Source organism: Callorhinchus milii, unplaced genomic scaffold (assembly GCF_018977255.1).
Source record: "Callorhinchus milii isolate IMCB2004 unplaced genomic scaffold, IMCB_Cmil_1.0 Scaffold5, whole genome shotgun sequence".
Lineage (NCBI taxonomy): Eukaryota > Metazoa > Chordata > Chondrichthyes > Chimaeriformes > Callorhinchidae > Callorhinchus > Callorhinchus milii.
This window is the reverse complement of record NW_024704746.1, coordinates 55340000-55367527: the sequence shown is the minus strand read 5'-3', so window position 1 is coordinate 55367527 and position 27528 is coordinate 55340000. Positions and strand designations below refer to the sequence as shown.

General features: G+C 40.8%; 1 protein-coding gene across 1 annotated transcript in view; it reads right to left on the bottom strand.

Moving 5' to 3' along the window:
• LOC103190192 (mucin-19-like) overlaps positions 1-27528 on the bottom strand; it is a 54065-nt gene that overhangs the window by 16684 nt on the left and 9853 nt on the right. The window contains exons 15-44 of the mRNA XM_042335444.1: positions 26889-27040; positions 25908-26046; positions 23028-23132; positions 22702-22893; positions 20236-20475; positions 19613-19769; positions 19094-19219; positions 18514-18655; positions 14430-14461; positions 12938-12986; positions 12798-12895; positions 12597-12656; positions 8647-8703; positions 8151-8501; positions 7621-7737; positions 7190-7246; positions 6694-7044; positions 6164-6280; positions 5748-5789; positions 5252-5602; positions 4722-4838; positions 4291-4347; positions 3795-4145; positions 3265-3381; positions 2849-2890; positions 2353-2703; positions 1823-1939; positions 1393-1497; positions 897-1247; positions 367-483 (exon numbers count right to left, since the gene is read on the bottom strand). Of these exons, the coding sequence (XP_042191378.1) occupies positions 367-483; positions 897-1247; positions 1393-1497; positions 1823-1939; positions 2353-2703; positions 2849-2890; positions 3265-3381; positions 3795-4145; positions 4291-4347; positions 4722-4838; positions 5252-5602; positions 5748-5789; positions 6164-6280; positions 6694-7044; positions 7190-7246; positions 7621-7737; positions 8151-8501; positions 8647-8703; positions 12597-12656; positions 12798-12895; positions 12938-12986; positions 14430-14461; positions 18514-18655; positions 19094-19219; positions 19613-19769; positions 20236-20475; positions 22702-22893; positions 23028-23132; positions 25908-26046; positions 26889-27040 (4660 nt within the window). The remainder of the gene's footprint in view (positions 1-366; positions 484-896; positions 1248-1392; positions 1498-1822; positions 1940-2352; positions 2704-2848; positions 2891-3264; positions 3382-3794; positions 4146-4290; positions 4348-4721; positions 4839-5251; positions 5603-5747; positions 5790-6163; positions 6281-6693; positions 7045-7189; positions 7247-7620; positions 7738-8150; positions 8502-8646; positions 8704-12596; positions 12657-12797; positions 12896-12937; positions 12987-14429; positions 14462-18513; positions 18656-19093; positions 19220-19612; positions 19770-20235; positions 20476-22701; positions 22894-23027; positions 23133-25907; positions 26047-26888; positions 27041-27528) is intronic.

Genomic DNA, 27528 nt, shown 5'->3' with positions numbered 1-27528 from the left:
GAACAGCAAATACATACAAACTATTATTGTCCATTGAATTTCTAAAGCAATTAATTTGTTTTATAGTCATTTTTATAACTCTGAGGATGTGTGTCCGTGTGAGAGTGCGTGTGTGAGAGAAAGAGCGTGTGTGTCTCTCTTTAACACTGTACCTATCTTTATCCCATCTGTATCTCTTGCTACAATTTCGAAGTGGCGCAGTCAGGCTGTGTAAGCACTCTGAGACACTACCCTGCGTGGGGGGTGCTATGTAAGCGCAAGTTGTTGTTGTAAGATGGAAAAATTACATCCCAGCTAACACCGTGGGAATACACGCATCTGAATATTTTGGCAAAATTCCATTACAACTATATTTATTTCATTTACCAGGACTTATGATGGAAAGTGTGGTTGTTTTTGAGGATTTGGTTGTTGCGGTTGAAGTGGTCGTCACGGATGCAGTGGTTGAAGGGGTGGCCACAGGCACAGTGATCTCTGTTATTACTGTTGAAGACAACGGATACATACAAGGCATTATTGTCCATTAAATTTCTACAGCAATTAATATTTTTACCGGCCTTTTTACAATTCTGAGTGTGTGTGCGTGTTTGTTTGTGTGAGGGGAAACCGAGAGTGTGAATGTGTGCGTGTCTCTCTCTAACACTGCGCCTATCTTTATCCCATCTGTATCTCTTGCTACAATTTCTAAGTTGGAAAAATTACATCTCAGCTAACGCCGTGGGACTGCACGTATCTCAATCTTTTGCCAGAAGTGCAGCCTGACTTCAGTTCAGATGCAGGTGTGTGGAAAGTGGTTCACAACAATTTCACAGTGTTCAAGTTTATGTTATTTTAGACCTATTTAAAGACTCGTTACGCAAAATTCATTGATTCCTAAAACATTAATTCGTACTTACCAGGAGTTGTGGGTGTAATGGTGCTGGTTGTAGGCAGACTGGTTGTTGTGGTTATAATAGTTGTTCGTTCGTTCTCGCAACAAAGTCTAATTTCGTAGTCTGCACACTCGGCGCCTCCTGCCGCCACTCTACATTTTAACCCTGTGTCTCTATCGCACGTTACATTGTCCCCTGTTTCACTGATTGGAATGTCCGGCAAATCGACTGAGCGACACTGAACATGACTTATTTCAGCAAAGTTAGAACACTCTGTCGTGCGAATGACATCCACTGGTTCAGAATCGCCCGGGTTGTTAGCAGACGGAGTATTCAAATTAATCCAGGCTGTCCAGACGCCATGACAATACAACCCTGTACAGGAAAAGAGAAAGATATTGTTCCATTTTAATTAAAGCATAGCGTACAGACAAGTGAATTGTTCAATGAGCAGATACTACAGGAACGGGCATTTATTTTAAGGGCCTTGACATTACAACTGCATTGGTTTCATATTTACCAGGAGTTGTCGTCACAGGTGCAATGGTTGAAGGGTGGTCACAGGCACAGTGATCTCTGTTGAAGAACAGCAAATACATACAAACTATTATTGTCCATTGAATTTCTAAAGCAATTAGTTTGTTTTATAGTCATTTGTATAACTCTGAGGATGTGTGTCCGTGTGAGAGTGCGTGTGTGAGAGAAAGAGCGTGTGTGTCTCTCTTTAACACTGTACCTATCTTTATCCCATCTGTACCTCTTGCTACAATTTCGAAGTGGCGCAGTCAGGCTGTGTAAGCACTCTGAGACACTACCCTGCGTGGGGGGTGCTATGTAAGCGCAAGTTGTTGTTGTAAGTTGGAAAAATTACATCCCAGCTAACACCGTGGGAATACACGCATCTGAATATTTTGGCAAAATTCCATTACAACTATATTTATTTCATTTACCAGGACTTATGATGGAAAGTGTGGTTGTTTTTGAGGATTTGGTTGTTGCGGTTGAAGTGGTCGTCACGGATGCAGTGGTTGAAGGGGTGGCCACAGGCACAGTGATCTCTGTTATTACTGTTGAAGACAACGGATACATACAAGGCATTATTGTCCATTGAATTTCTACAGCAATTAATATTTTTACCGGCCTTTTTACAATTCTGAGTGTGTGTGCGTGTTTGTTTGTGTGAGGGGAAACCGAGAGTGTGAATGTGTGCGTGTCTCTCTCTAACACTGCGCCTATCTTTATCCCATCTGTATCTCTTGCTACAATTTCTAAGTTGGAAAAATTACATCTCAGCTAACGCCGTGGGACTGCACGTATCTCAATCTTTTGCCAGAAGTGCAGCCTGACTTCAGTTCAGATGCAGGTGTGTGGAAAGTGGTTCACAACAATTTCACAGTGTTCAAGTTTATGTTATTTTAGACCTATTTAAAGACTCGTTACGCAAAATTCATTGATTCCTAAAACATTAATTCGTACTTACCAGGAGTTGTGGGTGTAATGGTGCTGGTTGTAGGCAGACTGGTTGTTGTGGTTATAATAGTTGTTCGTTCGTTCTCGCAACAAAGTCTAATTTCGTAGTCTGCACACTCGGCGCCTCCTGCCGCCACTCTACATTTTAACCCTGTGTCTCTATCGCACGTTACATTGTCCCCTGTTTCACTGATTGGAATGTCCGGCAAATCGACTGAGCGACACTGAACATGACTTATTTCAGCAAAGTTAGAACACTCTGTCGTGCGAATGACATCCACTGGTTCAGAATCGCCCGGGTTGTTAGCAGACGGAGTATTCAAATTAATCCAGGCTGTCCAGACGCCATGACAATACAACCCTGTACAGGAAAAGAGAAAGATATTGTTCCATTTTAATTAAAGCATAGCGTACAGACAAGTGAATTGTTCAATGAGCAGATACTACAGGAACGGGCATTTATTTTAAGGGCCTTGACATTACAACTGCATTGGTTTCATATTTACCAGGAGTTGTCGTCACAGGTGCAATGGTTGAAGGGGTGATCTCTGTTGAAGAACAGCAAATACATACAAACTATTATTGTCCATTGAATTTCTAAAGCAATTAATTTGTTTTATAGTCATTTTTATAACTCTGAGGATGTGTGTCCGTGTGAGAGTGCGTGTGTGAGAGAAAGAGCGTGTGTGTCTCTCTTTAACACTGTACCTATCTTTATCCCATCTGTATCTCTTGCTACAATTTCGAAGTGGCGCAGTCAGGCTGTGTAAGCACTCTGAGACACTACCCTGCGTGGGGGGTGCTATGTAAGCGCAAGTTGTTGTTGTAAGTTGGAAAAATTACATCCCAGCTAACACCGTGGGAATACACGCATCTGAATATTTTGGCAAAATTCCATTACAACTATATTTATTTCATTTACCAGGACTTATGATGGAAAGTGTGGTTGTTTTTGAGGATTTGGTTGTTGCGGTTGAAGTGGTCGTCACGGATGCAGTGGTTGAAGGGGTGGCCACAGGCACAGTGATCTCTGTTATTACTGTTGAAGACAACGGATACATACAAGGCATTATTGTCCATTGAATTTCTACAGCAATTAATATTTTTACCGGCCTTTTTACAATTCTGAGTGTGTGTGCGTGTTTGTTTGTGTGAGGGGAAACCGAGAGTGTGAATGTGTGCGTGTCTCTCTCTAACACTGCGCCTATCTTTATCCCATCTGTATCTCTTGCTACAATTTCTAAGTTGGAAAAATTACATCTCAGCTAACGCCGTGGGACTGCACGTATCTCAATCTTTTGCCAGAAGTGCAGCCTGACTTCAGTTCAGATGCAGGTGTGTGGAAAGTGGTTCACAACAATTTCACAGTGTTCAAGTTTATGTTATTTTAGACCTATTTAAAGACTCGTTACGCAAAATTCATTGATTCCTAAAACATTAATTCGTACTTACCAGGAGTTGTGGGTGTAATGGTGCTGGTTGTAGGCAGACTGGTTGTTGTGGTTATAATAGTTGTTCGTTCGTTCTCGCAACAAAGTCTAATTTCGTAGTCTGCACACTCGGCGCCTCCTGCCGCCACTCTACATTTTAACCCTGTGTCTCTATCGCACGTTACATTGTCCCCTGTTTCACTGATTGGAATGTCCGGCAAATCGACTGAGCGACACTGAACATGACTTATTTCAGCAAAGTTAGAACACTCTGTCGTGCGAATGACATCCACTGGTTCAGAATCGCCCGGGTTGTTAGCAGACGGAGTATTCAAATTAATCCAGGCTGTCCAGACGCCATGACAATACAACCCTGTACAGGAAAAGAGAAAGATATTGTTCCATTTTAATTAAAGCATAGCGTACAGACAAGTGAATTGTTCAATGAGCAGATACTACAGGAACGGGCATTTATTTTAAGGGCCTTGACATTACAACTGCATTGGTTTCATATTTACCAGGAGTTGTCGTCACAGGTGCAATGGTTGAAGGAGTGGTCACAGGCACAGTGATCTCTGTTGAAGAACAGCAAATACATACAAACTATTATTGTCCATTGAATTTCTAAAGCAATTAGTTTGTTTTATAGTCATTTGTATAACTCTGAGGATGTGTGTCCGTGTGAGAGTGCGTGTGTGAGAGAAAGAGCGTGTGTGTCTCTCTTTAACACTGTACCTATCTTTATCCCATCTGTATCTCTTGCTACAATTTCGAAGTGGCGCAGTCAGGCTGTGTAAGCACTCTGAGACACTACCCTGCGTGGGGGGTGCTATGTAAGCGCAAGTTGTTGTTGTAAGTTGGAAAAATTACATCCCAGCTAACACCGTGGGAATACACGCATCTGAATATTTTGGCAAAATTCCATTACAACTATATTTATTTCATTTACCAGGACTTATGATGGAAAGTGTGGTTGTTTTTGAGGATTTGGTTGTTGCGGTTGAAGTGGTCGTCACGGATGCAGTGGTTGAAGGGGTGGCCACAGGCACAGTGATCTCTGTTATTACTGTTGAAGACAACGGATACATACAAGGCATTATTGTCCATTGAATTTCTACAGCAATTAATATTTTTACCGGCCTTTTTACAATTCTGAGTGTGTGTGCGTGTTTGTTTGTGTGAGGGGAAACCGAGAGTGTGAATGTGTGCGTGTCTCTCTCTAACACTGCGCCTATCTTTATCCCATCTGTATCTCTTGCTACAATTTCTAAGTTGGAAAAATTACATCTCAGCTAACGCCGTGGGACTGCACGTATCTCAATCTTTTGCCAGAAGTGCAGCCTGACTTCAGTTCAGATGCAGGTGTGTGGAAAGTGGTTCACAACAATTTCACAGTGTTCAAGTTTATGTTATTTTAGACCTATTTAAAGACTCGTTACGCAAAATTCATTGATTCCTAAAACATTAATTCGTACTTACCAGGAGTTGTGGGTGTAATGGTGCTGGTTGTAGGCAGACTGGTTGTTGTGGTTATAATAGTTGTTCGTTCGTTCTCGCAACAAAGTCTAATTTCGTAGTCTGCACACTCGGCGCCTCCTGCCGCCACTCTACATTTTAACCCTGTGTCTCTATCGCACGTTACATTGTCCCCTGTTTCACTGATTGGAATGTCCGGCAAATCGACTGAGCGACACTGAACATGACTTATTTCAGCAAAGTTAGAACACTCTGTCGTGCGAATGACATCCACTGGTTCAGAATCGCCCGGGTTGTTAGCAGACGGAGTATTCAAATTAATCCAGGCTGTCCAGACGCCATGACAATACAACCCTGTACAGGAAAAGAGAAAGATATTGTTCCATTTTAATTAAAGCATAGCGTACAGACAAGTGAATTGTTCAATGAGCAGATACTACAGGAACGGGCATTTATTTTAAGGGCCTTGACATTACAACTGCATTGGTTTCATATTTACCAGGAGTTGTCGTCACAGGTGCAATGGTTGAAGGGGTGATCTCTGTTGAAGAACAGCAAATACATACAAACTATTATTGTCCATTGAATTTCTAAAGCAATTAGTTTGTTTTATAGTCATTTTTATAACTCTGAGGATGTGTGTCCGTGTGAGAGTGCGTGTGTGAGAGAAAGAGCGTGTGTGTCTCTCTTTAACACTGTACCTATCTTTATCCCATCTGTATCTCTTGCTACAATTTCGAAGTGGCGCAGTCAGGCTGTGTAAGCACTCTGAGACACTACCCTGCGTGGGGGGTGCTATGTAAGCGCAAGTTGTTGTTGTAAGTTGGAAAAATTACATCCCAGCTAACACCGTGGGAATACACGCATCTGAATATTTTGGCAAAATTCCATTACAACTATATTTATTTCATTTACCAGGACTTATGATGGAAAGTGTGGTTGTTTTTGAGGATTTGGTTGTTGCGGTTGAAGTGGTCGTCACGGATGCAGTGGTTGAAGGGGTGGCCACAGGCACAGTGATCTCTGTTATTACTGTTGAAGACAACGGATACATACAAGGCATTATTGTCCATTGAATTTCTACAGCAATTAATATTTTTACCGGCCTTTTTACAATTCTGAGTGTGTGTGCGTGTTTGTTTGTGTGAGGGGAAACCGAGAGTGTGAATGTGTGCGTGTCTCTCTCTAACACTGCGCCTATCTTTATCCCATCTGTATCTCTTGCTACAATTTCTAAGTTGGAAAAATTACATCTCAGCTAACGCCGTGGGACTGCACGTATCTCAATCTTTTGCCAGAAGTGCAGCCTGACTTCAGTTCAGATGCAGGTGTGTGGAAAGTGGTTCACAACAATTTCACAGTGTTCAAGTTTATGTTATTTTAGACCTATTTAAAGACTCGTTACGCAAAATTCATTGATTCCTAAAACATTAATTCGTACTTACCAGGAGTTGTGGGTGTAATGGTGCTGGTTGTAGGCAGACTGGTTGTTGTGGTTATAATAGTTGTTCGTTCGTTCTCGCAACAAAGTCTAATTTCGTAGTCTGCACACTCGGCGCCTCCTGCCGCCACTCTACATTTTAACCCTGTGTCTCTATCGCACGTTACATTGTCCCCTGTTTCACTGATTGGAATGTCCGGCAAATCGACTGAGCGACACTGAACATGACTTATTTCAGCAAAGTTAGAACACTCTGTCGTGCGAATGACATCCACTGGTTCAGAATCGCCCGGGTTGTTAGCAGACGGAGTATTCAAATTAATCCAGGCTGTCCAGACGCCATGACAATACAACCCTGTACAGGAAAAGAGAAAGATATTGTTCCATTTTAATTAAAGCATAGCGTACAGACAAGTGAATTGTTCAATGAGCAGATACTACAGGAACGGGCATTTATTTTAAGGGCCTTGACATTACAACTGCATTGGTTTCATATTTACCAGGAGTTGTCGTCACAGGTGCAATGGTTGAAGGAGTGGTCACAGGCACAGTGATCTCTGTTGAAGAACAGCAAATACATACAAACTATTATTGTCCATTGAATTTCTAAAGCAATTAGTTTGTTTTATAGTCATTTGTATAACTCTGAGGATGTGTGTCCGTGTGAGAGTGCGTGTGTGAGAGAAAGAGCGTGTGTGTCTCTCTTTAACACTGTACCTATCTTTATCCCATCTGTACCTCTTGCTACAATTTCGAAGTGGCGCAGTCAGGCTGTGTAAGCACTCTGAGACACTACCCTGCGTGGGGGGTGCTATGTAAGCGCAAGTTGTTGTTGTAAGTTGGAAAAATTACATCCCAGCTAACACCGTGGGAATACACGCATCTGAATATTTTGGCAAAATTCCATTACAACTATATTTATTTCATTTACCAGGACTTATGATGGAAAGTGTGGTTGTTTTTGAGGATTTGGTTGTTGCGGTTGAAGTGGTCGTCACGGATGCAGTGGTTGAAGGGGTGGCCACAGGCACAGTGATCTCTGTTATTACTGTTGAAGACAACGGATACATACAAGGCATTATTGTCCATTGAATTTCTACAGCAATTAATATTTTTACCGGCCTTTTTACAATTCTGAGTGTGTGTGCGTGTTTGTTTGTGTGAGGGGAAACCGAGAGTGTGAATGTGTGCGTGTCTCTCTCTAACACTGCGCCTATCTTTATCCCATCTGTATCTCTTGCTACAATTTCTAAGTTGGAAAAATTACATCTCAGCTAACGCCGTGGGACTGCACGTATCTCAATCTTTTGCCAGAAGTGCAGCCTGACTTCAGTTCAGATGCAGGTGTGTGGAAAGTGGTTCACAACAATTTCACAGTGTTCAAGTTTATGTTATTTTAGACCTATTTAAAGACTCGTTACGCAAAATTCATTGATTCCTAAAACATTAATTCGTACTTACCAGGAGTTGTGGGTGTAATGGTGCTGGTTGTAGGCAGACTGGTTGTTGTGGTTATAATAGTTGTTCGTTCGTTCTCGCAACAAAGTCTAATTTCGTAGTCTGCACACTCGGCGCCTCCTGCCGCCACTCTACATTTTAACCCTGTGTCTCTATCGCACGTTACATTGTCCCCTGTTTCACTGATTGGAATGTCCGGCAAATCGACTGAGCGACACTGAACATGACTTATTTCAGCAAAGTTAGAACACTCTGTCGTGCGAATGACATCCACTGGTTCAGAATCGCCCGGGTTGTTAGCAGACGGAGTATTCAAATTAATCCAGGCTGTCCAGACGCCATGACAATACAACCCTGTACAGGAAAAGAGAAAGATATTGTTCCATTTTAATTAAAGCATAGCGTACAGACAAGTGAATTGTTCAATGAGCAGATACTACAGGAACGGGCATTTATTTTAAGGGCCTTGACATTACAACTGCATTGGTTTCATATTTACCAGGAGTTGTCGTCACAGGTGCAATGGTTGAAGGAGTGGTCACAGGCACAGTGATCTCTGTTGAAGAACAGCAAATACATACAAACTATTATTGTCCATTGAATTTCTAAAGCAATTAGTTTGTTTTATAGTCATTTGTATAACTCTGAGGATGTGTGTCCGTGTGAGAGTGCGTGTGTGAGAGAAAGAGCGTGTGTGTCTCTCTTTAACACTGTACCTATCTTTATCCCATCTGTATCTCTTGCTACAATTTCGAAGTGGCGCAGTCAGGCTGTGTAAGCACTCTGAGACACTACCCTGAGTGGGGGGTGCTATGTAAGCGCAAGTTGTTGTTGTAAGTTGGAAAAATTACATCCCAGCTAACACCGTGGGAATACACGCATCTGAATATTTTGGCAAAATTCCATTACAACTATATTTATTTCATTTACCAGGACTTATGATGGAAAGTGTGGTTGTTTTTGAGGATTTGGTTGTTGCGGTTGAAGTGGTCGTCACGGATGTTATTGTCCATTGAATTTCTACAGCACATGGGGTTATGATGTAGTGGCAATAACAGAGACCTGGAGAAGGGCGGGAATGCGAGCTGAATACTCCTGGCTACAATGTTTTCAGAACAGATAGGGAAGGAAAAAAAGGAGGGGGGGGGGTGGCAATATTTATTAAAGACACTTTTATGGCTCTGGAAAGGGATGATGTGCTAGAGGGTCCAAAAGCAGAAACCATGTGGCAATTTGAGCCTGCAGCTCACTAAACTTATTTTCAAACACCGTGCATTTACACACATGTACTCCAAGACCAACTTAGTCTTTTCTGCATTTATCCACTGACTAACCCCTCATTTTTCTGGATTACTCCTTATATTGCTATTCATCTTTCTTAGACCTCCATGTAATTTGTTTCTCCTCTTTAAGTTAAGGAGCACAAAAGGTGTTGATCGGTGTGTACTATAGGAGATAGGCAAGCTAATCTGTAAGCAGATTTCAGAAAGATGCAAAACCAACAGAGTGGGTTTATCCTAACATAGACTGGCAAAGTAACAGTGTAATGGGCAAGGAGTGGGAAGGATTCCTGAAATGTGTGCAGGATAACTTTCTGAATCAGTATGTTTCCAGTCCAACAAGGAAGGAAGCAATGCTGGATCTAGTTCTGGGGAATAAAGTGGGGCAATTGGAGCAGGTTTCAGTAGAAGAGCATCTGGACAACTGTGATCATTGGGTTTAGAGTACTTATGGAAAGGGACAAGGAATAATCAAAGGTGAAGATATTCAACTGGAAGAGAGCTAACTTCAATGAGTTAAAAAGGGACCTCGCCAAAGTGGACTGGAAAGAAAGATTGGCAGGTAAAACAGCCATAGGGGATGTCTTCAGGGAGGAGATAGTTTGGGGACAGAACAAATACATTCCCACAAAGAAGCATCCAAACCATCCTGCATGAATAAGGAAATTGGGATTAAAATGAAACAGAAAAAGGAGCCTTATGATAAATGTCAGGTCCAAAATACAGAAGATAATCATATAGAAATTGAAAACACAGAGGAGAACTGAAAAAGGAAATAAGAGGGGCAAAGAGATTGTATGAGAAAAGATTAGCGGGTAACATAAAAGGGACCCCTTAGGTATTTAATCAGCATATAAATAATGAAAGGTTAGTCAAAGATAGGGTAGGTCCAATTAGGGATCTAAGAGGAAATCTTGTGGAGGCAGAGGCCAGGCTGACGTACTGAATGGGTACTTTGCATCTGTCTTCACAAAAGAAGAGGATGCAGCCAATGCCATAGTATCAGAGGAGACGGTAGAGAAATTGGATGAGAATAAACCGATACGAGGTACTAAAAAGGTTATCGGAGCTCAAGGTAGATAAGTCACCTGATCCGGATGGGATGCATCCCTTTACTGAGGGAAGTAAACGTGGAATTAACGGAGGCTTTGGCCATAATCTATCAATCCTCTTGGACAATGGGGTGGTGCCAGATGACTGGAGGAGAAATGTTACTCCCCTGTGCAAAAAGGGGTGTAACACACGCGCACACACACTCAGAGATACACACTGTTTCATAGAATCATGGAATGATACAGCACAAAAGAAAGCCATTTGGCTCTGTGCAAAGAGCTATCCAATCCAATTCCACTCCCCCGCTCTCCCCATAGCCCTGCAAACTTGTCCTCCCTAAATAAATATCTACTCTCTTAAAAGTTGTCATCGAACCGGTTTCCCAATGCATTCCAGATCCAAACATCTCGCTGTGTAAAAAAATTTCTCCTCACCTCAGTTTCTTTAAATAACTATTTTAAATCAGTGTCCTCAGGTTACCGACCTACCCACCAGTGGAAATAATTTCTCCTTGTTCATCTTATCGAATTCCCTCGTCATTTTGAAAACTTCTATTGAGCCTCCTCTTAACCTTCTTTGTTCCAAGGAGAATAACCTTAGCTTCTCTAGCGTCTGCTGATAACTGAAATCCCTCATTCCTAGTACCTTCCTGATAAATCTGCTTTGCACCCTCTCCAATAGCTTGACATCCTTCCTAAAGTGTGGTGCCCAGAACTGAACACAGTCTCTAGCTGAGGCCTAACCAGTGTTTTATAAAGGTTTATCATAACTTTGTATTCTATGCCCCTATTTATAAAGCCTAGTATCTCGTATGCTTTTTTAACAGCTTTATCTACCTGTCCTGCCACCTTCAAAGATTTACTTATATGAACCCCCAGGTCTCTCTGTTCCTTCACCTCATCCAAGATTGTACCATCAGTTTATACTGCTCCTCATTCTCCGTTCCAAAATACATTACTTTGCATTTCTCCACATTAAACTTCATCTGGCACGTGTCTGCCCATTTCACCCGTCTTGCCTATGTCCGCTTGCAGTCTGCTACTATCCTCCTTACAGTTTACTACTTTTCCTTGCTTAGTATTATCTGCAAACTTGGAAATTGTACTCCCTGTACCCAAGTCCAGGTCATTTATATAGATCAAAAACAGCAGTGGTCCCAATACTGACCCCTGGTGTACACCACTGCACATTTCCCTCCAGTCAGAAAAACAACTATTCATCACCACTCTCTGCTTTCTGACTCCCAGCCAGTTCTGTATTCATGCTGCCACTGTCCCTTTAATACTATGGGCTTCTAGTTTGCTTACAAGTCACTTTATCAAACAACTTTTGAAAATCCATATAAATTACATCAACTTCACTACCTTCATCCTCACCCTCCATTACTTCATCAAAAAACTCTTATCAGGTTTGTTAGCCGTGATTTGCCTTTGACAAATCAGTGTTGGCTGTTCTTTATCAATTCATATTTTTCCAAGTGAAAATTAATTTTGTCCCGGATTATAGTCTCTAGAAGTTTCCCCACTACTGACATTAGGCTGAATGGCCTATAGTTCCCGGATGTATACAGGGGAGTGCACGTATCTGAATCTTTTGCCAAAATTGCAGCCTGATGTCGGTTCAGATGCAGGGGTGTAGAAAGTGGTTTACAACAATTTAGCAGTGTTGTATTATCTTTTCATCTTTACAACGAGTAAAAACATTGAAAATCAGTGGTTAGTTCCACGGCCATATTCAAAGTTTTGCAATAAGATTATTTCAATGCTATTAATAGACAAAATTTTGGAACCAACATTTTAAAAGGGAGACAAAATCAAATGAGCTACTGTGCAATTTATTATTTCACTTTTCCTGCACAATATAACATCCAGTATCTTTTGTTGATGAAATAGATTTATTGAAGGGTCTTCACCATACAACAATATTTGTCATCAATTATGTTCATAAATTGGTTACCTCGTGGTATTTGTAGGATATTGCTGTGAGCAAATTAGCTATTGTGTTTGACTGTACAAATGTAGTCACTTCATTTTATAGCAATTATTTGTGAAGTGCATCAAGATATTTTGATGTTGCAGATGCTATATCAAATGCAAGGATTATTATTCCTACTTACCAGGATTTCTGGTGGTCACAGGCACAGTGGTTCCTGCTTTTGTTGTTTTAGTTGTTTCTGCTGAAGAACAAGAACAGCATTCAGACCATTTCTGTTTTTGTGGAATTTCTGCACTAGTTAAACATTTTAATACAATATAGTATAATGTAATCTTGGGTAAATAACCTTCAAGTGAAAATAATCTCAATGAAAAAAACTTACTACTGCTGGTTGTGGACTTAGTTGTTGACAATATTCTGGATGTTAGTGTTATTGGCGTTCCTTGAGTGGGTGTTGTTGATGGAGGAGTTGTTATTGTTCTTGTTGTTGTTGATGATGTTGATGTTGTTGTTGTTGATGGTGATGTTGCTGATATTGGTATTGTTGGTGTGGTCGTTCTTGTTGATATTTCTGAAGAAGACAAATTTTGTAATCAATTAATTGTGTTTTTTTAAAGCAAGTAAATTAATATTAGAAATATTGATAGTTATTGAAATGCCTGCTGCTGCTTAGACTGCAAAAAGTTACAACACATTTACAGTACTCTGCTGTGTCTCAAGGAATTCATCTAATAATAGTGTTTTGAATTAAATGAAGGGAAACATCATATCTCTCACTGTAAGGTAAAGAAATGGAAACAGAACATTTAATAAATGAGGTGCCTTTTTGAATAAATGGTTTTGCTTTAAATCACAATGCAGGAAATCTTTACCTGTAGTTGATGAAGAAGTAGACACTTGTTTTTGACATTGTTGTTTCTGACAGGAAACAACTGTGTCAAAAACAACAGTGTCTGTCAGACATCAAGTCCTGGATGAGAGCCAATTTTCTCCAGTTGAATATCAACAAGACCGAGGCCGTCCTGCTTAGCTCCCGTCCGCGCCTCCTCATCACTATTCATGGATGCACTTTCCACCTCACTGAGCCAGTGCAGAACCTATGTGTCTTATTCGACTCTCAGCTGTCTTTCAAACCCCATATTTGTGCCATGACCCATTCTGCCATCCCTCAACTCGGCAACATTGCCAACCTCTGCCACTATCTCTCCCCTCAGACTGCTAAGATCCTCATCCATTCCATCATTGTGTCCAGGCTTAACTATGCTCACTGGACTTCACAACTGTTCCTCCACAAACTGCAGATTATTCAGAACTCTGCAGCTTGTGTCCTCTCCCACACTAACATGACCTGATCACCCCCATCCTCACCCAGCTTCATTGGCTCCCATCTCCCAGAGTATTGAGTTCAAGATCTTCGTCCTCACGTTTAAAGCCCTACAAGGTCTTGCTCCTCCCTACCTCTGCAATCTACTAACCTTTACCAACCTGCTTCACTGGCTCCCCATCACCCAGAGGATAAAGTTCACAACCTTGGTCCTCACCTTCAAAGCCCTCCATGGCCTTGAACTTTCCTACCTCTGTGACCTGCTAATGCCATATTAAATTGTCCGCTGCCTCCGCTCGGCAGGCACTGTCCTGCTGCACATTCCCCACCTTACCCGCTCCACCATCAGTCGTTGGGCCTTCATCCTTTCTGCCGCACCCTCTGGAACTGAATAAAACCTATCTCTTCGACCGAGCCTATTCTAACCTCCCCCTTTTCCCTTCCATGTTGCTTTGCAAGCTGATTTTATCCTACATAATAATAATCCTTGCATTTGATATAGCGCTTTTCACGTCTTCTAGACGTCTCAAAGCGCTTCACAGAATAGACTGTAAATTGGATTGACTGTATATTTGTGGGCGAAATGTAAGTTGTAGTCCTGAAGAAAACAATTAATATCTCCTTGCGTCAATTCAGCGGCATTTATGCAGCACTAATCTTGTTCCACGTCATGAGGAAATGGGCACTTACCTGTACAATGGACTTTTCCATTTTTGCATTCACTGAAAGAGAATGCAAAACATATTTTAGATATTGTTCTAGTTTTGGGAAAATCAGAACATTAATGTTCTGTAATTCATCTGTAAAGTCTGAGTTAGCAGTACAATTATTCCTAAAAAGACCCCTTTATCACTCTTTCTCCATAAGGAACACCAGAAATAATTTACAAGGCCAGTCCACACTGCCCTTCACAAAATGTAATGCGGCAACATTGTAACTAGATTTGCTCACACACATAGCTATGTTCAGTTGAGCACTAATAACAAGAACATAAGAAAACAGATTCAGTGCATCAACCACACTTCCACTAGCAAACTATATTCATTTTGTCTGGTTCATTTCATGAGGAAATTGAATAACTACACATAAATTTCTTAGAAGATGAACATAATAATAAGAATAATAAGAATAATAATTATACTTGCATTTGGTTTAACACCTTTCATGTCAGACAGACGTTCCAAAGTAGAGTGACTATGTATTTGTGGGAGAACGCGGCAGCCAATTTATGCACAGCAATGTCCCACAAACAGCCTTGAAGTGAGTGACCAATTTTATTTGGGAGATTGTTGGCCAGGACACCGGGAGAAACTCCCTTCTCTTTTCAAATAGTGCCATGAATCTTTAGCATTCACCTGAACAGTTTAACGTCTCAACTGAAGGACGACATCTCCAACAATGCAACATACCCCCAGCACTGCATTGGATCCTCAGCTTAGACTGTGTGATTTCAAGTCCCAATGTGGGGCTTGAACCCACAACCTTCTGAATCAAGAGACAAGCTGAAACACAGCAAATGTGCATCTCTTACCACACAAGATGTTCAATTAGAAACAGAAACGGGAGTAGACCATTCAGCCCCTTGAACATGTTCCGCCAAATCATGGCTGATCTGTACATCAAGTCTAATTTCTCACCCTTGCCCCATATCCTTTAATACCCTGACCTACCAAATTTCTATCCACCTGAGTCTTGAAGATGTGAATGGATCCAGCAACCACAGCTTTTGGTGGAGAGACTTCCAGATTCCCACTGCCCTTTACATAAGAACTGCCTCCTAATTTCACTCCTAAATGGCCCAGCTCTAATTTTAAGATTATGCCCTCTTGTTCTGGATTCCCCTACCAAAAGAAATTGTCCCCTACATCTAACCTATCAAATCCCCTTATTATTTTAAAAACCTCAATCAGATCACCCCTCAATCTTCTAAACTCAAGGGAATAGAGACCAAGTTTATGAAACCTGTCTTTGTAATTTAACCTTTTTAGCCCTGGTATCATTCTGGTGAATCTGTGTTGCACCTCCTCCAGAGCCAATATATCCATCCTGAGATGCAGTGCCAAAAACTGAATCCAGTCTCCAGATGGGGTCTGACCAAGGCACTATATAGTTGAAACAATATTTATTCCCCTTGAGATAAAGGCCAACATACCATTAGCCTTTTTGATGACTTTTTGCAGTTGTGAGCTGGTTTTTATGTGTATGTGGATATTCAAGATCATAGAATCATAAAATTATACAGCACAGAAGGAGGCCATTCAGCCCATTGCGTCTGTGCCGGCTCTTTGAAAAGAGTTATCCAATTCAATCCCACTCCCCTGTTCTCTCCACATAGCCCTACAAACTTGTCCTCCCCAAATAATTATCTACTTCTCTCTTAAACATTGTTATTGAATTGACTTCCACCACCCTTTCAGACAATGAATTCCAGTTTCTTTGCTCTTCCATAGTTCATAGTTTCTCACCATTTAGAAAATATTTTGTTTTGCTATTTTTGTATCCATAGTGGATGACCTCACATAGATATTCTCTTATCCATCATGTTAGTGACCGCCTGAAAAAACTCAATTAGATTGTCCAGACATGACCTACCCTTCTGATGTCTGACACATGCAGAAACCCATCACAATGCTTAAGAGTATTCAAACCCAAGCTGAGATTTCCATGCACCATACATAAATCCCAGAGATAGATTGTTGGAATGGAATGTTCACTCTCTCCCTGGAGGGACGCCTCCTGGTTACCTAATTCTGGAAAGTATTAGGCACAGGTTGGCAAGAACCAAGGCTTGGGGACTCCAGAGTGTGCGTTGGGGGTACTGATGGAGTCCAACCAGCTAAAACCACATCGCTTGCTATTGATATCGCTGTCTGGCAAGCTTTCATGAGCAAGGACACCCTATCCATTAGGCCTTTGGCTTGCAGGGTTAACAGGAGCCGAGTTGGATAACTTCCTGCCCCCAGTGACTGGTCTACCCTTCCAGGTCCTGCCCGATGAGCTGGGCTGGCTGTGCTATCATCAGCAGTGCCCTGGAATACTGCGGACCTGCCTGTCTCAGGAACCAGACTACCAAGACTGCCACAGAGGGTTGGCTTGATTACAACATTTTGCCAGGCAAATCACTTTGGAGCAAGTTTACAACATTTTGCCAGGCAAGTCACTTTGGAGCAAGTTCAACTCCCTGCTAACGCAAGAGTTATTATTATTTACTCGCCACCACAGATACTCCCAGCAATGCAGCATCACCTTGTCCACTGGAGCCATTCCCCACCCGCTGAAAAACATCCTTCATCACCGCCATCCTCAAAAAATCTTCCCTGGACCCAAACCTGCTCTCCAACTCCTGCCCCTAATACAACCTCCCTTTTCTTTCCAAGGTCCTGAAATGAGTCGTTGCTTCCCAGCTTTGCTCCTTTCTCTCCCGGCATTCAGCCCCTCCAAATCATGTTTCCGCGCTGCCCATAATACAGAAAAAGCCTTGGTCAAAGTGTGTTAGATTTTATCAACCTGTGACCAGGGCTCACTATGTTTCCTTGTTCTGTGGAGTCCTGTAGCTCAGTGGTTAGAGCACTGGCCTCGCAAGTGAGAGATCTGGGTTGAAAACCCGGCAGGGTGAAATCTTGAGCAAGCTTCCTTACTCCACATGCATCTGTTTACCTAGCAGTAAGTAAGAACCCGGTTGTTAGATGATTGGTGGATCGCTTTTCCAGGGGTAATAATTCCTTCAAAAAAAATAATAAATTGGTCACTCAATCCACGACTGTGGGACACTGCTGTGCGCAATAGGCTGCCGCATTTCATCCACACAATATACAGTCAGTTCGCTGTACAGTATATTCTGTGAAGTGCTTTGAGACGTCTCGAAGATGTGATAAAGCGCTATATCAAATGCAAGGATTATTATCTGATGCCTTCGACACTGTCAGCATTTTATCCTCTTCTGTTGTGTCTCCTCTCAGCTCAATCTGCATGGTCCTGTCCTTGAATGGTTCAAATTCTACCTTTCAGACCATTTCCACTTTGTCTCCACAATGGCTTCTCCTGCAGCCCCCGCCTCATCTGATGTGGAATTCCTCAGGGCTCTGGTTCTCTCCTCTTCAATATCTATATGCTCCCTCTTAGTGACATCATCCACAGACATGGCGTCAACATCCACATGTATGCATGCGGGTGACACTCAACTCCTATCTCTCGGCCACCACCTTCGACTCAAGAATCACTGCTGTCCTGACAATATGTCTGTCAGACATCAAGTCCTGGATGAGAGTTAATGTTCTACAGTTGGTCTCAAGACCCTCCTCTTGGACCACGCCTTTGATCACCCTTCGACCCCTATCCTTCTGCTTTCCACCTCTCCTGATCCTGACCGCTTGCTCAGGTCCAAATCCCTGTCTTTCCAGTGACTTGGGACATCCTCCCGAAGTGAATGGCTCACTACAAATGTAATTTGTTGTTGATTTTCTTTGACTAGTAAGATATAATCAGTTTAGTAACCAAAGATGCTCTTTTTGTGTCTATCTTAGTTGTAATATACTGTGAGAAATTGTTCTAAGGAACCTGAAGCATTTCGTACAGAACACCCCCATTCCAATAAGAAAGGAAAAAATCATTACTGGGCAATTCCTTACAGCAAGATCATCTTTGACAATATTCCTGTAGTTTTTACAAGCATTTTATATCAAAGCAACTCAGCATTTTGCTTCATTATATTTGAAACATTTTATTCCACAATAATAAGGATTTGTAATAGAATAAAATTCATTGAACACATTACCATTCTTCACAGTCATTCTTCGTTGTTTCACCTTGTTGCAGTATTTTCCCATTATAATAACATGTGCATTCAGATAAGTTAACACACTTCATTAGATTTTCATCCAGGTAAGGAGCATTCTCGGGGCAGTTTGCGTAACAACCTATGTTTCATAAAAACAAATGTTGCAAAATCAGTGAAAGCTATCTACTTTAATTTAATGTATCTAAATTCACGACTGAGTTATATCAACACATAGAGATGTCCTCCCGATATAAGTGGCGCTATATTAAATGCAATTCGTTATTATATAAGTAATTACCAGCTGTCAATTTTAAGTACAGTTTCAAATTTTTTTTTGCCATTTTTATAATTATTTAAAATGACCAAAATTTCAAATACATCATATCTCATTAGACAATTCTTACCATCCTACCTACTACACAGATTAAATAGTCTTGAGTGGTGTATTTTATCAAAATGAATAGACATTAAATTGTACACAATCATTTAGAAAAAATGCCCTTAATATACGAAAACAATTTGAAAAGTAATCTTATTTATACAGGATAAACTAACTGTAAAGCAATATTTAATTGACCTTCAAGAACTGCAGAGAAATTCTTGCCGATGTGCTGGTCGCTGCATGTTTTTGATGTTATAGTCCCACATGGTTTATAATGCCAGCTGCATTCATCAGGATCATTATAATAGTCACAAAATACAGCTGCAATGAAAATGGTAATTGTTGTTATGGGATCATCAGTCAGTTAGCTCAGTTTAGATACTAATACCAATCGCATAATCTATGCACAATTCATTTTAGATTTAAATTGTTTACATTATTGTTAACACTAAGAATCTGCAGTACAGTGAAATAGAAGTCAGTAAATTTTATTTGTCGTACTACATCTCACTTTTGCTCAATGTAATGCAGTAACATTCTAATATCATTACAAATGCTTCCCAGCTATTTGTGAATGGTGGAACTGATACTTCCTTCTCTTCCCCTTCTTTGTTTCCCCAGCTCAGGCTCTCAGCCTATGGTGTGAAGTACCTTGAGACATCCTCCTAATGGAAAGGCTGCTAAATAAATATAAATGTTGTTGTGGATACTTACGACACAGTTCAGGGGTTCTCCAGTAAATGCAAATACCAGCTTTATTACAGGCTTCTGCATACACTGATACAGCAGTACAGAAACCAAGGTATTTCCCCTCCATATCACAGGCACAAGCTTCTTTGATGCAAGCGTCATAATAGGCAGTTGGGTCAACCTGATAAAAGTATGACAACATATAGTTTTAAAGCATAAGCCAGTCACTGGGGGCAGGGAATCATCCAACTCAGCTTCCTGCAAGCCAAAACCATAGCGGGAAAGCTTGCCAAAGATCGATATTAATGGCAAGCTATGCAGTTTCAGCTGGTTCACTCACTATGCAGTTTTAGCTGGTCCAATGCACAGTCTGGGGTCCCCAAGCCTTGGCTCTTGTCAACCTGCACCTAATACTTTCTGGATTTAGGTAAGCAGGATGCATTCCTCCAGGGAGAGAGTGCGATTCCATTCCAACAATCTATTTCTGGAATTTCCAGGTGTAGGTGGGATGCATGGAATTCTCAGTTTGGTTTGGATACTCTTAAGCATGGTGATGGGTTTCCGCATGCGTCAGACACATGGCTGACCAAAAAAAACACTTCTTGTGAGGTTAACCTTAAAAGGAAATGTTTTAGATCATGTCTTACCTTTTTATGGCATGGTTGAAACAGTTCATCCTTAATCATGCTACACTTCCTTTGAGCCCATGCTAAGCAATATGGATTGCTGTCACAGGGTAATGATTCATTTTTTACATTCGGGCACGATGCTTCCAATTTCCAAGTGTTTCCAAATTCTAGGTGATTGCTCACCAAAGAGTTTGTTTTTGTTGTTAGATCATCTGCAACATCGTTGTTGAAATTTCCACATAGACCACAGACTCTGTTCTACAACAAAATATCAAAAAAATACAATTCAGGAATAGTGTAACAGTCATATTTTAAGGAAACACATTTACATTTTCTCACGTAACTCCACAATAGAACAGTCTGCACATGATATATACATTTTATAAGGGGTAAGACGATATAAGGGGTAAGACGATAGACGGTAAGATGATACCCTCGCTCGCCTCCACTGGCTCCCCATCCCCCAGAGGATTGATTTCAAGATCCTCATCCTCACCTACAAGGCCATTCACGGCCTTGCTCCCTCCTACCTCTCCAACCTACTATCCCCCTACCTACCTGCCCGTACCCTCCGTTCCTCTGGCTCCGGTCTGCTCCACGTCCCCCGCCCCAACATCGGTGGTCGGGCCTTCAGCCTCTCAGCCCCCAGGCTCTGGAACTCCATCCCCCAGTGCCTTCGCCTTGCTTCCTCCCTTTCCTCCTTCAAGGCCGGTCTCAAAACCTTTCTCTTTGACCGTGCCTTCAGCTCCCCTCTCGACTCTCTTCCCCCTCCTCGCTCTCTCCCTTCCCTCCCCTCACCCTGACCATTTCCCCCCTCCTCGCTCCCTCCCTTCCCTCCCCTCACCCTGACCATTTCCCTCCTGCTCGGGTCATGACCCAACTGTGCAGCGCCTTAGGACGTCCTCCTGACGTGAAAGGCACTTTATAAATGGAATCTTGTCTTGTTGTTGTTGTATTCCAAAAGATCCTAGAATACCATTTATGGGGTTGAAGAGTTTGTCAATAGTGCACTCTAATCCAAAAAAAGTACAAATACTTTTTCAAGCTTATCCCAAGTCTCAAACAATGTAGCAAAAGCATTCTTATAAAGCGAGAACCCGGTTCTGGAGTCAATCAGATAAGAGGACACTTCAGAGAGAGGTAGGTAGTGAGGAAGTTGTTGGAATGTTTTATAATGATCATTGAAATCGAATATATTTCAATTGAACCATAATTGTAGTTTATTTACTCCCTGGTGTATTTATTCTTAAGTGCTCTGAGGTGCCACTCCAGGGATATATCGCAGGAGCTTGTGAAGGGCACTATATAAAAATAGCATTTATATAGCACCCCTCATGCAGGGTAGAGTTGCAGAGCACTTGACAGTGGTGGAGCATAATGCCAAGCCAGGATGAGTGGTGGGGAGGTCAAATAGGAAGGTTTTTATGCACAACCTGAAGGTGGGGAAGGAAGGGGCAAGACGGGGGGAAAGAGGAAAAGTGTTCCAAAGTTTGGGGGCATAGTGGCTGAAAACATGGCCACCAATGGTGAAACGGAGGACTGAGGGACATGCAGAAGGCTGGAGCCAGTTGAGCAGAGGCAGCAGGTTGTAGGTTAGGGTTTATGCAGGTCTTGGAGGTAGGGAGGTGCACACTAGGGCATGAGGGGATTTGAAAATGAGTGAGGATCTTGAAATCGATCCGTTCGGTAATAAGGGTCCAGTGGAGCCTGGCTAGAACTAGTGTTGTTCTTCAATGACTTGAAAAAAATATTTATTCTATTGATGTCCATCAGAGAATTGTGATTCTAATAGAATATAAGTGTCAAATATGAAAGATTCAACATTGGAGTTTGGTGTCTCAACATCTGCTGAAGTTATTCAACGGTAACTATTACCATTTAAGCACAAATTCATTGCAGAATACCAGACCTGAAAAGTGTGCAAATGAAGTAAATGACCCAAATACAATAATATGCAATTGATAATAATTTAGTGCCTTTCACATCAGGAGGATATCTTAAAGCACTTTAAATATAGAATTCAAATACAACTGAAAAGCTAAAGAATGACTTATTTAAACATAAAAATATAAGCATGTTTGTTGAACTTTTGGAAAGCAAAGACAATCTTTTCAGATTTCAGTTTGAATACAGTATATTCAAGAGACAAGCAGTCAATAGCAGTTTACTGATAGCCCAGTAAAAGTAACCCAAGTTTACAGCAGAATTATGTAATACAACAGAAAAGATCAGGTCAAATGGAAACAAATCTCATTGGATTCTTCTACATGAAAGATCACTAATGAAGAAAAGTAACAAATTAAATTTTCCATTTTGCTCAAGCTAACAGGAGACACTGAATGTTTTATTTTATTATAATATTCTGTAGTAAGATAACAGATAACATTATGGGATGAAAAACACAATTTCCTAGGAGAACAGTCTAATTTTTGATGTGATCAAGAAATGTGACAAATGCAAAACTCTCAACTCCAAACAACTTACTTTCCATTTTGGATCCAGTGTGACTGAAAGTCTTGTCATCTTATCCCATATCACAGTAATCCCATCAGAAAATGTAATGATTATATATAGTCCAACAGTGTGAAGTGAATAGGAATTATCTCTGCACTGGGTCTGATGAGATACTTTCTCCATAGTCTTCACTTTGCCATCAGTAAGAACGAGTTCTTTGTTCTAAAGATTAAGACAGAACAGTTGCTTGTGTTATGTCTAATAATGATGGTTCCAGGTAGTTGTTATATACAATGACATTTAAAAATATATGAAAAATTTAACTTTTCAGTAATCACAAATGAATAAAAACATACCTTGAATACAATTCTGATATTTCTTGAGCATGTCACACCATTTTCACAGCAGGGAACACTCTCAGTAAATATTTGGAATGTGCTATCTCCACCATTGCACTGGTCCTAAAGAGATGATATCACTTAATGGAATTTGAACTTAAACAAGTTGTCAAATGAGTAAACCAGTCAAATAATTTATGCGTAGAATGTATTTACATAGTGCATAATGCACTGCCTTCAAATGATCAATAGCACAAGCTTGTCCAAGGGTTGAATATTATATCTTTTCTCCCTCCCTCTAATTTTTTAGGTTACGGCCTGTTGTTCAGAAATTCTGTGGCTATAGAAAAGAATCCTTTAATCCACTCTGTCAATTCTCTTAAAACACCATTCCTCTGGTTCAAGGGGTACAGCCCAGTATGCCCATGCTGCCCTCATAACTAAGATCCCTTCAATCCATGTATCATTGTGATGAATAATATCATAATAATAATCCTTGCATCACATCTTTGAGACGTTTCAAAGCGCTTCACAGAATATACTGTAAAGTGAATTAACTGTATTTTGTGGGCGAAACTATAGACACAGCACTATATCAAAATGCAGTTATTATAGTTTGTTTATTGAGTTCTCATTGTCAATCTCTTCTTTCAATGAACAGGGAACAGATGAAACTGTAGGCACAAAGAAGACCATTCAGTCCAGTTTGGAAAGCTCAAAAGCTGTATCCCAGCTTCTGACTGTAGCTTCAGAAGATCAGAAGGAAGAAAATAAAGCATTACAGACCAGTTGGCAGTGAACGTTAAGTGTTAAGGCCAGTGAACCTGCTGCAGTGGAAAAAACTGCCCAGGCTGAGAAACCAACCAATTCAGCTGTGTAATATGTATATACACACACATATATATATATATATTACACATTCGGCATATATCAAAACAAATTATATACATATATTCAGGGTTTCTGAGCTTGAGGAGAGGCTGGTGTCACAACATAGCATACAGGAGGGTGAAGAGTTCATGAATCGAATGTTTCAGGAGTTGGTTACCCCACAGCCACAGAGGGTACAGAAGGAAAGTGAATGGGTGATTACCCGGTATGGTAGGAAGAGGGGATGCGCAGTGCAGAAATCCCCTAAGAGTGAGGCACTCACAAACCGATGTACTGAAGTCTCTACTGAATACTGGTGAGGGTGATGATACCTCTCGGGAGGGAAGTCAAAAGCAAATGGATGCACAGGGGGACGCAGGGAAGAGTGTCAATGCAATTGTCATTGGGGACACAACGGTAAAAGGAGTAGATAGATGTTTCTGCACCAAAAATGTGACTCTTGCATGGTATGTTGCCTCCCTGGTGCCAGGGTTGAAGACGGGGGAGGGGGCTGTGACCGTAGGCAAGGTCGAAAAGGAAGGACATCAGGCGTGGCCTGAAGATGGGTATAGAAGGGGCAAGGCGAATGTATAGAGGAAGGAAGAGTGTTCCAGATTTTCAGGACATAGTGGCTGAAAGCATGGCCACCAATGGTGGAAAGGAGGGCAGGAGGGACATGCAGAAGGCCGGAGCCAGTTGAGGGGAGACAGTAGGTTGTAGGTTGAGCAGGTCAGAGAGGTATAGAGGTGCCAGGGCATAAAGGGATTTGAAAATGAGTGTGAGAACCCTTAAATCGATCCGTTCGGCGATACGTAGCCAGTGGAGCCTGACTGGAACTGCTTTAATGGGGGTACAGAGTTTAAAGGTGAGTCTGCAAGTGGCAGAGTTTTGGATTAGCTGGATCCTGTGTGGGTGACCACCCGTCATGGTAGGAAGAGGGGACGGGCAGTGCATGGTGGAGTTGGGGAGACCGGCAAAAAGGGCATTTCATAGGTTAAGTTGGGAGATGACGAATGCATGGATGAGTGATTCGGCTACATCTGGGATAAGGTATGGCCGGGGATGGGCAATGTGGCAGAGGTGGAGGAAGGCGGTCCTCATCAGGGAACCGATGTGGGGAAGGAAGGACAACTGTGGGTCGAACCTGGCATCTAGGTTGCGCACTGATTCAGTAAGTGAGGGATAGGCTGAAGTGTTGAGAAGGTCAGAGCCGCACAGGATAGAAGGACATTACTTCCTAAGTTTTATATTCAAGCCCTCTTGTGATAAAGCCTAACATTCTATTGGCCTTTCGAACTGCTTTTTGTTCCTGTGAACTGACTTTCAATGATCTGTGAATCCTTTCTCCTCCATCTAATACTTCTCATTAACATATTGTTAGAGCCAAAAGAGTACTACTTTTAGGATTAGATAATATGCTGTGCGCAATTGGCTGCGCGTTTCACCCACAAATATACAGTCAATTCACTTTACAGCATATTCTGTGAAGCGCTTTGAGATATCTAGAAGATGTGAAAAGCGCTATATCAAATGCAAGGATTATTATTATTATACTTTGCTGATAAACTACTCCAGTTTAGCTGTAACCCATTCTGTCTACATTCAATGTATTATTTACATATATGGTAGTTTACAATACTACCATATATGTAAATATTTTCACGGGTCAAACTTATGGCCTAAATTGTTTATCTTTTCATGTGGGTAAATTTTTATCGATAAAGATAAATTAAAATGTGCCCTACATGTGCCAGCCTTGCAAGAATGGTTTGAATTGTGCTCACGTGGCTGATGCATGTGTGCTCACAGCTTTTGTTTTGTTTAGTCAATTACACAATAATTTTGTCTTGTGTATACTGTAGCGACTTCACGATTTCCATGACAATTATTACATACACAAATATTTATGTATACAGTATCCTATAATGTAATGTTTATATATTAATCAATGATTGATTAGAAAAAATAACTAAATTTTTTGAACTACATAAAGATGAGTTCCAAATAATATTTTTGGTTACAACTTACCTTAACAAAGATGTATTCACAATTACCATCATAGGTGTATCGCTTTCCATCAAAGGTTATATGATGACCATCTCCATAAACCTGACAGGTCTTTGGACATGGTTTCTCAGAGCAATCCCATGACCCTGCTTTGCATGTGCTGCAAATAATAAAACAGTTATATGCTGCTATGATTTTCAAGGACCTCAGTGTTGAATAATGACAGACAAAACAGTAACTATGTGCTTTGAGTTACATTTCTACAATGGTATAGATGTAACTCTGAAATCATTATCTGAAAATAACCTTTCTGGGGGGGAAAAGTGGCATTCATATGGTGTACAATGAACGTTGTTTCAATATCTCTTGCAGTATTCTTATTTAGTTTTTTTATTAAAACATAACAACTGCTGTGTGCAATTGGCTGCTGCGTTTCACCCACAAAAGATGCAGGCAATTCACTTCATTGTATATTCTGTGAAGTGCTTTGAGATGTCTCAATTACGTGATAAGTGTTTTATCAAATGCAAGAATTATTATTATTATTATTGTTATATAGCAAAGTACAAGGGAGGATGTGAGAGCAGGCTATAATTTTCTCTAAACAATAATGACCACTTTATGACATTCTGGTCATTGTCACAACATTTTAAATTGGACTCAGGATAGCCCCTGGTATTCATTGTGAGATCATCAACTCAGCATGCGAGGTCACATAGAATTTTGAAAAAGTAAACAATTATATATATATATATATGTTATATATATTGCCACTGGACTATAAGATTTAAGATTTAAACTGGTACCTTAAAATTTGTAAGAACAGTTTAAGATCATTGACTGACAAATTCTGAAGAATGGAGTACACTAAGTATTTTCAGGCCCATTTGTAAATAGATTATGCAAATGTAAATAACAATAATTTAAGTGGTCTATTACTATACCTCAAAGAGTGCTATAAATTATTTTATTGGCCAATTTTTGACATTTGTTAAATCTCACCATTTATTACAGTCCCGTTGGATTACGCTTTCAACATTATATTTGTTTCCTCCAAAGAAACAAGGGCACTGGTCAGCATTAATGCAGTGTCCACTGTCATCTTCCACACTTCCATCAGGGCAGAAACAGCCATTTACACATACGTAATCACTCTGTTTTAAAAGAAAATTTAACTTTTGAACTAAGTGATATTTACCATTGAGGAAACAACTGATACAGATTTGTACAACTTTATAATCAGAAGTATCGCACAATTAGTATTTTTAGATTATAAACTATACAATTGGTTCAGCATTAAAAAGATGTTACTGAGACTATACCATTGATCTGAAATTAATCATCTTTATGCTGTGCAAATGATGTAAATGTTCAAGTGTAAGTTATTTGAACTGTTGGGAACAAAAGGGGAAAACCAATAAATGTTAAAAAGATTGATTTAGTTGTTTTTAATAATATTCAGTATTATTAAAGTAGAAAAGCATCATAACCCACGTTCCATAGATTTGCTTATAACATGAATGGAGTGTGGACCTGGCAGGAAGTGAGCCAGCCAGCTGCACCAAATGCAGTGAGTGCAGCAGGACTGATGGCTGTTGCAGTTCTGTTATAAGGTGGGTTGTGATTTTATGGCTCCAACTAT